At 47.5% G+C, this 12,813-nt stretch overlaps 1 protein-coding gene across 1 annotated transcript; it reads right to left on the bottom strand.

The window, feature by feature from the left end:
* Positions 1 to 274: 274 nt before the first annotated feature.
* On the bottom strand, positions 275 to 3,041 carry LOC123443590. Its single transcript, XM_045120032.1, has 2 exons — positions 2,160 to 3,041; positions 275 to 2,061 (listed from the first exon to the last, which is right to left on the bottom strand). The coding sequence occupies exon 2, from the start codon at positions 2,026 to 2,028 to the stop codon at positions 514 to 516; it is 1,515 nt and encodes a 504-aa protein (XP_044975967.1). The 5' UTR covers positions 2,029 to 2,061; positions 2,160 to 3,041; the 3' UTR covers positions 275 to 513.
* Positions 3,042 to 12,813: the final 9,772 nt, after the last annotated feature.

The raw sequence follows: 12,813 nt of genomic DNA, 5'->3' as shown, positions 1-12,813 counted from the left end.
AGGGCACAGGAAAAAGTCAGGAACCTGAGATTTAGCAGAATGGAATACTTCATAGCCCAAGGGTGAAGACGATGACTTCCACATAGGATAGCTCCGGCATTCAGATGAGCACATGCGAACTTCACTATCGCTTTGCTCCTCTACAGTACATGACATCTCAAATCAATATGGTCACAGCAACCTCCAGTTCCTACGCAAAGTTTACAGTACATAGATACATCATCACCAGCCCAAGAAACAGACATAGGCAGCCAGAGTCAAGCATTCAGAGACATGCCTAAGTAATGCATTTGATTGAAAAAATACTACTGATACTACATTTGATTACAAGGGCGTCGTGAGTTCTCTATTCGAGCTAAGGGCTATCAGAACATCAATTAGGTACAGCCGACGATTTCATCAGGGACCAATGCTACAAGTGATTTCTTCTTACAGATCAGGCACCCGCCCGGCGTACAACACAAGATCGTTCTATATTCAGAAAAATAGGATACAGCGTGTGACCGGGACATCCTATATCTTCTGCTTCAACGCTTGGCGCAGCTGGACCTTGCGGCCGTCGATTCTCTCCAGAGGCTTGGACTTCAGGTTCTGCTTCTGCGCGCCCTGGGGCCATTCTATGCGACCTTTCATCGCACGGACGACGTGGGGGTTCACCAGCTCCGGGCTCCACTCGCCAACGCTCGGGGAAACCGTGCACACCTCGCTGCCCTTCAGGGTGGGCGAAAGGGCGGAGTTCGACATTCTGCCGCTCGAGAGCATCCCGTTCAGCAACTCTGACCCTGTTTTCTTACGTCCGTTGTCGTTTGATGATCTCCAGAGTCTGGCGAAAGAGGGCCCTCTCTTGCGGTACTTCTCTGCTGTCGTTGAACATACTTCACTGACCCCACTAATGGACCTGCAGTTTTCGGAGTTGTCATCGCAGTCCGTTCCGCTCACTGATGCGCCATTTCCTCCACAGAAGCCGTTCACTGACGGTTCACTCCCACCTGGCGAGTTGCTCGAGCCACGCTCATCAACATGGCTAACAGTCTCCCATCCGCTGTCATCTTCCTCTTCATTTCTGGCACAGGGTTGATGGGGATACCTCTTTGATGGTTTCTCCAGGAAGATGTCAGTTTCAGGACTCACTGCGTGGATCTTTGTTGCATGACTGGTAGGGGTGTCTCCATTACACTGCCCAATCTCCTTCTCATCGGTGTCTTCCCTCTGCCTGAGCTCCTCAAATACAGCAAAAATGTCCTCTGAAGCAGGTGGTGGTTTGTAAGAGAACTCCTTAATATCATGGAACTTCATAGAGCAAATTGCTGCCCTTAGCCTTTCTGCATCTCTTACCATTTCTTTATCTGCAGTATTGCCCCCGTGGGAACTGAGGAAAGCCTCAACCTCAGACTGAAGGTCGCTCAGCTGTGAATACTTGCTGTCTAGTGTCAGCTTTGCATCAACGAGCTTCATCTGAACCCTCTCTTCACGCCAAACCTCTGCCATCTGGAGCATCTTCCTTTCTTCCTCCAGCTCATCTCTCATCTTCATAGATTCACTCTTGAGAGCCTCAACCTCAGCTTTGTCTTCTGCGATCTCCTTTGCTAATTCATCACACACCTCCTCCATAAGCTCCCTGGCCTTCCTCTCCTTTTCATAATCTTGCAAGCATCGCTTTGCCACCAACTTCAACTCAGATAGTTCACTGGCCAACTTGGAATTCATAATTTCTGCCCTTTGTCGGTTCTTCCTCTCCCGGTTCAGACCCTCTTTAACACCATCAAACATGTCCCGAACCTTATCATGCTCCCTGCTCCTCCAGGAAGCCTTCTCCTCGGAAAGGCTCCTTAACATGTGATCAAGCTTCTTCTTTGCAGACCGACTATCAGCTTCAAGTTCATGAATCCGATTGTGAGCCTGCATAAGCTCCGCTCTTAGTGCAGAGATTTCTGCATCGGCACTCACTGGATGACGATCAAACGAATCATAATCAGTGTCCCTCGATGTGTTCAAGCAACGACGGTCCCACTTGGTTGCCACCTCCATTTCGATTCGAGGTGATGGAGAGTAAGCTCCCACCTAATTTAGGATAAAAAGCATTATCATTAATAAAAACAAGATCAGAAAAGAAAATGTGAACTGTACTCTAGGGCATAATCCGTGAACAAGGAATATACCTCATGAATGCTGCCGTTGCCATGAGGTTTTCTTCCTGACCTGCCTTCCAGGACAGCTTTATAGTAATTGCACCGATCAGGCGTATGCAGAGGCTTCGGGTTAGGCTACAAATTATTTCTGTTAGCTCACCACAAACACTTCAAAACCACATATTAATAGCGTATTACAAAATCTAGATGTCAAATGGAGAAAAGAAAAAACATTCAAAGCCACCCATTACAGATAGTAACACTAACAACAGCAATATCTAGGGACCACAAGGCGCTAATTAGAGTGTAGATAATAATGGAAACATGAAGATGTGACATCCCTGGGCCCGATTGATGAAGATACAGCGAAAACTAAGCAATCTAGGACGGCAATGATCACCAATTGGATCAACAAAGGACATGGACATGCTCACATCTACCATAAAACCCGACATGATTGTGGTACCAAATTGATGTGCAAACATGGACCGTGCTGTCTCTCCCAAATCCAAAATTTACCCGGCGAAGTAGATCCACAGCTTGCTACACACTATGACGCAATAAGCAAAAATGGGTCCAAGTCAGTAAGCAACATATATGCTAGACAGTCAAATTCCACCTCCAACTAAAAATGTTGAGCCGCAACATATGGTCTCTACGTCCCTCGAATTGGTGACACAATGTGCTGAGACAACAACACTGTGGCAAAATTGATGCGCAGAGACCGCAGGCAACTTTCAGAACAACCGGATCAAAACTTGTAGAAAAAATTGCAGGTTCCGAACAAAAATGAGGAGAACAAAAGATCACAAAGCACCAAATCAGCGTAACTACTTCATCGCCGATTCCATTCCATTCCACCAGAGGACGGTCACACGAAACCCTAGAACGCCAGAGCAGTTCAGACGCACGCAGCCACGGGGGGAGATCCACACTGATCTGGGAGACAAATCCCTACCTCGGGCCGTCGCCGAGGTTCCCCGGACATCTCCCGCGGCGGCGCCTGCGGCGGGTGGACCCGCCAGAGCGCCGCGGCGATCTTCCTCACGGACGCGGGCCCCGCGCCGACACGCGCGACGGCGTCCCCGGGCCAGCGGAGCGGCGGGGTGGCGGGCGGGGCGGCCGCGCGGCGCGCGGACGCGAGGGAGGGGCTCTGGACGCGCAACCGGCGGCGGGGGCGGGGGCGGGATGCCGCGGGTCCCGGGGACGCCGCGTCCGGCTCCCTCGATCTGGGCGGCGGGGACCTGGCCTGCGGCGTGCGGGGGCGGCGGGAGCGCGCCATTGGCCGCGGGCTCAGTCGCTAGGCGTCGGCGGCGGGCGGGGGGCGGTGGCATTCACCGGGGATGGCGCGGCGCGGCGCGGGCGGTGGGGGATGCGCGCGCGGGCCTGCGAGCGAGATCCAGTGCTGGTGCCGCGGCAGGGGACGCAGTGGTGTGTGTGTGTGTGTGTGTGTGGTGGTTTTGATACGACTGGTACTGCTAGCGCTACTCTAGGAGTAGTATAGTAGGGGCAGCTGCGTAGGCTCGTGAAGTCGTGATGGAGGCTGAGAACGTGGGATGGGGAAAAGGAGGCGGATGGAATGGAATGGAAGGGTTTGTTTTGCTCTTCTTTTTCTCCCTTTTGTCGAATTTGGTACTCCCTCCGTTTTAAAATATAAGACATTTTAAAGATTTCACTACATAGAAAACAAAATGAATGAATGTAGACTCTAAAAGTATGTCTATATACATCCGTATATAGTTTATAGTGTAATCTCTAAAAGGTCTTATATTTAAAAACGGAGGGAGTAGTATTTTAGACTTCTGAATTTATGGCTTGTGATACTTAAGAGCAGCTTTAACGGACCGACTCAAACGAATGTCGATTTGGTTCGTTTAGGTCGTCTCTGTTCGATTTATGATTTGGGTCGGCAACGCGTCTAACGTGTCGACCCATATTTGTCCGTGTGGCCAGCTAGCCGTCGGTTTTCAATAAATACAAACATTTTGCATATTTTTCAAAAGCAAATGACATAGCATAGTTTCACAATAAAAATAAAATATAGCAAAGTTTTATAATTCCAATAAAAATTAAATTGTTTACAAGATACACCTATTGATTGCCAACATGATCTCACATATGCTCAACCAAATCATTTTGCAACTAAATGTGAGTTTCGAAATCATGCATTTCATGATAAAATTGGATGAACTGTGCAAACAATGTCGCTTCTCGCCATGCTGACGCACCACATTGTCACCGTGAAACTCAAACCCTTGATTGTGGAGACGTTCCGCGCGCTCATCATCTACGATCATTTTGTGCATGATCACACAATCAGTCATCACTTTTCACAACTTCTTGGTTCTCCAAGTTCTAGCACGATACCCGACCTATGCCCCATCGAGATTGCACAACACCAAAGGCACGCTCGACATCCTTTCTGGCACTCTCTTGCTTTTGGACAAATCTTTTCCTCTTCTCTCTGAAAGGGTTGAAGATTGTGTGTACAATAGTGGTCCAGTATGGATAGATTCCGGTAGCTAGATAGTATCATTTGTTGTAGTTGTGACCGTTGATGTTAACATTGACCGGCGGGTTGTTGCCTTCGGCAAGCCTTGCAAACACCGGCGATCGTTGAAGCACGTTGATATCATTGTGCGATCCGGCCATGCCAAAGAAAGAATGCCTGATACAGAGATCTTGAGAGGCCACGGTCTCAAGTATGACAATGCAAGCCTTGACATGGCCCTTGTACTGGCCTTGCCAAACAGAAGGGCAGTTCTTCCACACCATGTGCATGCAGTCTATGCTGCCAAGCATCCCTGGGAAGTCCAGGTTGTCATTGGTCGTCAACAAGCGGGTTGCGTCTGGAGCAGTCGGCTCTCTTGAGTATAAAAGGCCAAACACTGCAATCACAACCTTGTAGAATCTGTACAACAACTCTAGGCACATAGACTCACTCATATGAACGTACTCATTGATAAGATCGTCGGGTACTCCATAAGCAAGCATACGGATGGATGCAGTGCATTTCTGATAAGATGAGAAGCCAATCTTTTCAATGACATCCTCTTTGCACTCGAAGTAGTCATCATATCCGACCATCCCCTATCTAGTCCGGTTGAAAACATGCCTAGCCATACGGAAACGACGCCGGAATTTCTGATGTTTGAACAACGCATTTCTTGTGTCAAAGTTGTCCTTTCATAGAAGGAAATGGTCGTTTTCTCGGTTACGATTCAATGCCGGAAACATGCCTCGGAATCGAGCCCCGGAAAAACGGTCGCTCCCTATTAATGTGGTCATGGACCAACACAGCAAGTAGCATCTCCTCATCGTCGGATGAGGAATCGTCGGAGTCGCACAAAACATATGGAAAAAGAACTCGTCGACGCAGTCCATTTGTACCTTGAGGCAAACCGTCGAACAACTTGCAGGTGTGGACGACGAAGCTGACCGGCGACGGTGGACTGGGGTCGGGGAAGCTGCAGTGCCTCGGCGGCGACGCGGTCGGCGGCGTGGGTAGGCACTAGGGAGGTATAGGAGGAGGCCGCTGGAACTGGGCGGCGGCGACGGGCTGGGGGCGAGGCGAGGGCTGGCTGCCGACGTTGTCGATAGGGGTGGAGAATGACCAATGTGCAACCGACTAGCGGAATGAATAAAGCGCGTGTCGTCCGCGTCCGCTTTGTGTCCGCGTCGACCCAAATTTGATCAAAATTGGGCCGGAAATGAGTCGGCAGGCGAACGAAAAGCGGACGCGCGTCCGTTTCGATTGGCGCGTTGGACCGTTTTTTTTTTGCTTGTGTAAACCCGAACGAACGACGGCGGACGAAATGGGTTGCGCGTTAGAGTTGCTTTAAGAATGCGCTTGGTTGTGAAAATGGAATCATTTGAGATAACCGAGAAAAGAAACAATTGTGATAGTGACATGTCGCCCGGCAATATGCTAGCATGCCACACAAGCACTGGATATGGCAGCATACTTCGTATTTGAATCGTTCAGACAAATTACAACACCATTTTTATATATTTTTCAAGTTTGGACACTAAATTGACAGTGTCGAATAAGTTAGGACACATGTGGTGTATTTAAGTCAAAAAATACAACAGTCATCTAGAGCTTCGTCGGTGTCGTCTCGCATATACCTTCAAATCGATCAATCCAGACCACACTTATTAGTTGTATTCTATTATAGGGTTCATCTTGAAATTTTGAATTTTCCGTTTTATAAGTCTTGGTTTCATTACTTCTCATCACATGTTCAGATTTGAAGTTGCAATAAACTGTTTTATGCAAGGATTAAGTGAAATATAGCCAATGCATGTAAAAAATATTGATTATTTATTCGTCACACATGCATGCATTACAATCAATGCATTGCTAAACACATTTTAAGGGAAATAAGCGCATTAATCGTGTGCTTTTATGAACAATAGAAATTATTTCATCACTCGTCATATACCTTGGTTGGTAAGATTTTTAAATTGAGACTTATAAACAGGAAGGGAGGAAGTATTACTCGTAGCTAGCACTAGTGGACTCGACGGCAAGAAAAAAAGACACCAAGAGGTTAGTTGGTTAGGAATATTGTTTGTGTGTCATCTCGGAAAGTTTAACCTCCTCGATGATAGGCAAGAAATCGATCGTCGAATGGCACAGAACCTCATCAACCTTAATAGACAAACCGAACAAACACTCAATCACGCATCTCGCAAGCGACTTAATTACAAGTCATCGAGTACCAACGGGGGAGCTTAGAGCATTGCTTGGGGGCATACCCCCCCCCCCCCCCCTCCCAAAGCAAGTAACTTCGATGATGGTATGTGGATGGTTCAAGAGGCGGCGGCATGAGACGGAGGACAACGAGCGGTGGAGGTGTGTTGATCGAGAGAGACGACTAGGCTAATTTTCCCTTAGGTGATGCACATGGTCTAACTAACACAATGGACGGCTGCGAAGCTCCTCATCCAATGGCTCGCGAGACGGTTTAAGATTGGCTTCTGTTAGCTGGTTGACGTGTAGGAGTGACTTTGCTGAAATCATTAAATAAATTGTAATTTTTCATGCAAAAAAAAAGCGGGGTAAGTGCCACCCTACCATTGCGGCTCTTTCCCAAAACAAATCCCTCTGTTTTAAAATATAATGGCTCATTTGATTTAAAAGAGTTTCATAGGAATTCTCGAGGATTCGAATTCTTAGCATTTTTTCTATATTGGTTGTTCGATTCATAGGACCGAATCATGTATGTTTTTTTTCTAAGGATTTTTCACTACTTTCGGTTCATAGGATTCATAGCATCCACTCAAACCTATTTGGAAGTTTTTTTTGTTTTTCCTATGATGCAATCAAACAACCCAAAATCATATAGGATTGAGATGAGCATGATATTCCAATCCAATTTTTTTTCTTATTTACGCGTTTTAAGAATCATGTGAATTAAGGAGGCCCTAAGATATTTTAACTCTTTCATGAATATAGACACATTTAGTATTTTTGTTCACTCATTCTAGTCCTTATGTAGCCTATTCTATAACAGAATCTCCACAACGAGTTGTGTTTGTGTGAGAGTATATACCTCAAAGTTTTAGAAAGAAAAAATAGTTAACATAAGAGTTTAAAAACATCACATGTAACAAGAACATTTGCCAACAATTTGTGTGAAATATGACTTTTCGTGTACCAAGAAATTGAAAGGACAAGAGGCGAGGAATTATAATAGCAACTATGTTGTAACGGTTTAGAGCAACTCCAACGCGCCTACCCATTTTGTCTGCACGTGTGTGATTGGGTCGCGACGAACATAAAAGTCGGCCCAACATGTCCACTCACACGAACGCGCGTCCGTTTTTCGTCCGCTCGGGACCCATTCTGAACGCAAATTTGGACGTCTTTTGCGTCGTCGCGAACACAAAGCAGACACGCGCCTCGCCGCGTACTTATTCCCATGGCCCGCTAGTCGGTGTCATAGTCTCTCCTTCTTATCCCTTCCCCCCACCCGCTGCGCACAAGCACACAAACCCAAGGTCCGCGACCCCGTTTCCCCCCGACCACCCTAGCTCTCCAGCAGCAAGTCCAACGGCAGAGTGCCTCCTTCGTCCCGGTGCGGCAGCGGTGGGATTTGGTAAAAATTTGTGCATCGTGCCGACGGGATTTGACGAATCCGACCGTTGGCGGACTACACTTGCCATGGACTGGTCGGGTGTTGGTCCACCAGGTCCAGATAATCTCCCAGTGCCACATGCACGCGCTCAATCCACCTCTAGCCGTTCGGGTCTGACCCGTCGCAGGTTTGTCGACAAGGCGAGGACCGGCCGCTGCCCTGGCTCGGCGTTGGCCCAAAAGCTTGTCGGCTCATCTTTGTTGTTCATAAAGTGTGACGACTACTCACTGCAGGTCGTCCACTTGTTTCTTGGGCGCCAGAACATCCTGGTTGGGAGTTCGTGGAGTGCAAAAACGATGAAGTACGATTTTCGTTCGGCCTTTTGCTCTTTGATGATTTGATGCAATTTTGGTAGCTTATTATTTGCTCAATATTGTCTGTAGGATGGATGCATCTTTGGTATTTTGAAAGAAGAATACATCGATCTATTGATCTCACAAAAATTTACTAGATGTGCGTGCACTTTTTATCTAGAATTCAAGGTATAGATAAGACTAAAGAAAAGAAGGAGAAGCAACATTTAATTCTTTTAGCATCGAAGAAGAAAGACGTTGTGTTCAAGAATTCACAAATCAAAAATTGTCGTACACGGAGCAAGAAGAACACTACACGCACGATGGCTGTTGAATGTTGACCGAAAGGGTGAGAGAAAAGTGGCGGGTATAAAAAAATCCAAACGTCTACTCCCTTCGTCCCATAATAAATGTCTTAAGCTTAGTATAACTTCGTACTAGAGCTAGTACAAAGTTGAGACAGTTATTTTGGGACGGAGGGAGTATTAAATAGGTGTTCCCCATTTTTCTCGTTTGTCTTGCAATAATCCAAAAATTGTTTTTCCTTGTAAGAATACGAAAAATGAGTTTTATGTGTTAGTACTACTATTCTTACAAAAGAAAAAGAAGTGGACATCCTCAATCAATAATAACACCGCCGTGCTACGTGGACCACATCACACTATGACGATGTCGCTGGAAAAGCTTGTTCGAGTGGTGGCCGGCGAAGACCCATAAATCCAAAAGGAGGAGGAGGTCGAAGTTCAACGAGAATCTCCGTGCACTACCCACGCCGGAGACGTTGATGATGGCCGGCAAGAACATGCGACGAAGAGTGTCGGCTACCGTTAATCCTTGTGAGAGACAGAGAAGAGAACACCATGCCCCGTCCGCATGTTAATTAGACCAGCACAGGTATTGTGTACTCCATACGTTCCGGCAAGAACATGGAGGGAGTACTTTCCTTCATGTTTTTTTTATGGACAGCTCTATGCATGATAATTGTCTGATATTGACATAAAACGGGATGAAATTATATTTTGAGAGAGAGAGAGAGAGAGAATTGCATGATACAGAGTGGTATAAGAAAACGAGGTTAAGTCAAAAGGATATTCTTTGTGGTTATGACGAAAGGAGACGATACATGAATGGCACGATGGTGCGTGTAGACATGGTACAATACAGCCATATACGGACGGACGCAGGGTAATCCATAAAAAAACAAGGATTCCCTACAAATTGAATATCAGAGTTTTGAGCATGCCAAATCAAAAACAAAAATGCGAGGTCGGCGGTGGTAATCCATAAAAAAAAGGGTTCTCTACGAATTGAATATCAGAGCTTTCAGCATGCCAAATTAAAAAGAAAAAAAAAGAAATTGCGAGAGTGGTGCTGTGATGACGCATGGAGGCTGGGGCGGCGGCTCCACGGGATGGTTGTTGGCTCGACGATGTTTGCCGTGGTGTGAGGTGCTACGGTTGATGCAACAGCGGGCGAAGGTGGGCGGTGGCTGCGAGCGCGTCTGGCGGCGCGTCGGCTGCGGCACATCACGCGGGCTTGTGGCTCCGATGGTGGCGGAGGCGGGAGTGCCGGAGCCTCAGGTGAAAGCCTAGCTCCACCTTGGTTGGAGGCGCCGTCTTGGTGCTCTGGCTCATCTCCTGCCTTCACCAGCGGTGGTTCCTTCGAGCGAAAGTTTGAGTTTTCGGGTTCTGCCGGAACGGGAGACGATGGCGTCCTCGTTACTTCCTCCTTGGAGACGTCGCCTTAGGAGGCCATGGCCTTTACCAGGCAAGCCCCGGCCATGTGACGTTTCCATGCCGGCGTGCAGATGTCGTGGTCGAGCCATCAGCTCAAGTGGTGGGCGACCTCGGAGTCGGCGTGGAATACGGAGTGGCGGCTCCGAATCTTGCTCTCTTGGAAGGGTGTCGGCACTGGTCGCTTGGGTGACAGTATCGATGGCTAGCCTGGTGCGTAGCCCTGGGGTCGGCGTGGATGTCGGAGCGGCGGCTTCGGAGTGGTGGCTTGGGTGTCGGCTTCGGTTGCTCGGGCGACGAAGCACGCGGCCTCGGGGTCGACGTGTGTGCAGCTTGTGTTTGAATGCCGAGGTGACGCCTTCGGAGATGGTTTGTAGGGTGTCAACTCCGGTTGCTCGGGTGACGGAGCAGGCGACTCACCTAGGGCACGGCCTCGGGGTCGGCGTATGTGTTGTTGCGTTTGTAGGTCGGAGCGACGGCTCTAGAAATGGTTGTAGGACGTCGACTCTGGTTGCTCGGGGGACGGAGTAAGCGGCTCGCCTGGTGCACGACCTCGGTGCCTGTGTGGATGTCGGAGCGGTAGCTTCGGATAGGGTTGTAGGGTATCCACTCCGGTTGCTCGGGTGACGGAGTCCGACTCGTCAAAGACGCGATCTCGGGGTCGGTGTGTGCATTGCTTATGTATCGGTTTTCAGCCAGTTTTCTTTATTAACTGGTCAATTATCTTCTTCTTAATTAAAAGACAGAGCTCATGTTGGTTCCTTAAAAAAAACCAAAAAAAGTCAAATATTTTTGTGGCAAGTCATGTTGTAGTGAGGATGAAAATTTCATTTAGCAAGAATGACAAATCCTGATAAGGGAAATTTTCATCCCCACAAAAATATAAATTACAGAAAAGAGAAAGAAAGACGTTTGATTCGCAATGATTAAAAATCTGATGCCAGATTTTTAACGTTTCTCAGAAGAATGTCCAGCTGCCCCTCGCGCGCGTACGACCGAAGAGCGTAACACCGAACAACGTGAACGTGCCACAAGATATATACTAGTATGCTCCAAGCTAGAGAAGTAGCCCCGAAAATCTGAAGCTAACCCAAACAATCAAACGTGCCACACGATCTCCACTCCACTGACTCCCCGGCGCTGGGCCGATCGGGTCAAGATAACATGACGACGCGCCCATATCAACCTCCGAATCATCAACGGAACGACGTGCGGAGCACCTACTTTCACACCGCTGCTGGGGGTAGTCACGGAGTTCGCGCGTCGCGAGGGAGGCCTTTAATTGGAGTGCTCACATGAGACTTTGCATCAATGCGGCGGAGGCATATGCCGTGCTGCCCCGGAGTCTACGTACCAACCAATGCAAAATCAGGAGCTCATGCTTTTTTTGAATAGTTTTGTCATGTCTTGCACGTCTAAGTCTTACCAGAATGGGTGCATGTTCTCGGAAGATCGACGGTGACATGGTGTTACGCTCTACCAACCGGCCAATATTCCAACTGGTTACTTCAATGGCTGGTAGGAAAATAGCTTAGCACTTGATTGTTTACTTAATTTTATACTCCGGGCAGTTAGGCTGGCAGGAAAATAACTGAGTAGTACTGTAGTTATTGTTGTGATAGTTTAGAAGGAAAGTGTATGGATTAATCCTGATACATATGAACCCATTTTGGAAAAAAAAAACATTTTCAAATGCTAAAAAAATCTAAAAAAGATTGCACAAGTAGGTCTCCATGTTCTATTTGCGTGCACAAAGTTTACGAAAAAATAACTTATTTTGTGGCTTGTGTAAAAGAGACAAAAAAGGGTCTTTGGGACACCATTCAAAAGAACTGGAATTTATCTTTTTTTACGAAGACAAAACAAAAAGGCATATTTTCACAAAACTCTATGCCGCACACCCAACTTTGAAAACATGCATGCATGGAATTTTTATTTGAATTTGTTGACACTTTAAAACATACTTAAAAATGGGTTCATATGTTCATGGATTCACGACGTGCCCTCTCGTCCGGAGGATGACTATATGTGACTCAGTTGTAAGTCAAAAAGGACTTTATAGATACGGGTCTACACAGATCAATTTCTTCGCCACCCGTTCCTGTGACCTAGGACACTAGGGGTGGCGGCGAGTCTACCTGCTTGTTCTCGGCCGAGACCACGGGTGTCATCTTCCTTTGTTTGTCGCTTTGACGACTAAAGTGGGGTGGGGACCTCGGGGCTTCGATCGAGTGATGGTAGGGTTAGGAATAAAGCTTGATTTTGTCTTTGATGGGTAGTGGCTAGACGATGGAGTCGTCATCCGCATGGAATAAGGCCTGACCCTCTTGCTCTCGTTCTGAAGGTGCTTCTTCGTATCAACGAGAGGTGTGTGGAATACGGTGTGTCCCATTATCTGGTTCTTCGGGTCTATTTTTTCGCCGACAAGTTTTGCTTGACGATGGTGTCGTGCGGAGCACACTAGTTGGTCATGACCCTTTTCCTCGGGCTCTAGTTCTGACCGATGAACGTTGAA

This window comes from Hordeum vulgare, chromosome 1H (assembly GCF_904849725.1).
Source record: "Hordeum vulgare subsp. vulgare chromosome 1H, MorexV3_pseudomolecules_assembly, whole genome shotgun sequence".
NCBI classification, from domain to species: domain Eukaryota; kingdom Viridiplantae; phylum Streptophyta; class Magnoliopsida; order Poales; family Poaceae; genus Hordeum; species Hordeum vulgare.
Note: the sequence above shows the minus strand (reverse complement) of the source record. Positions and strands in the feature narration are given on the sequence as shown.

What these genes read in the sequence shown, in the direction of transcription:
- LOC123443590 (XM_045120032.1), bottom strand. Translation starts at nt 2,028, where the DNA reads ATGGAGGTGGCAACCAAGTGGGACCGTCGTTGCTTGAACACATCGAGG.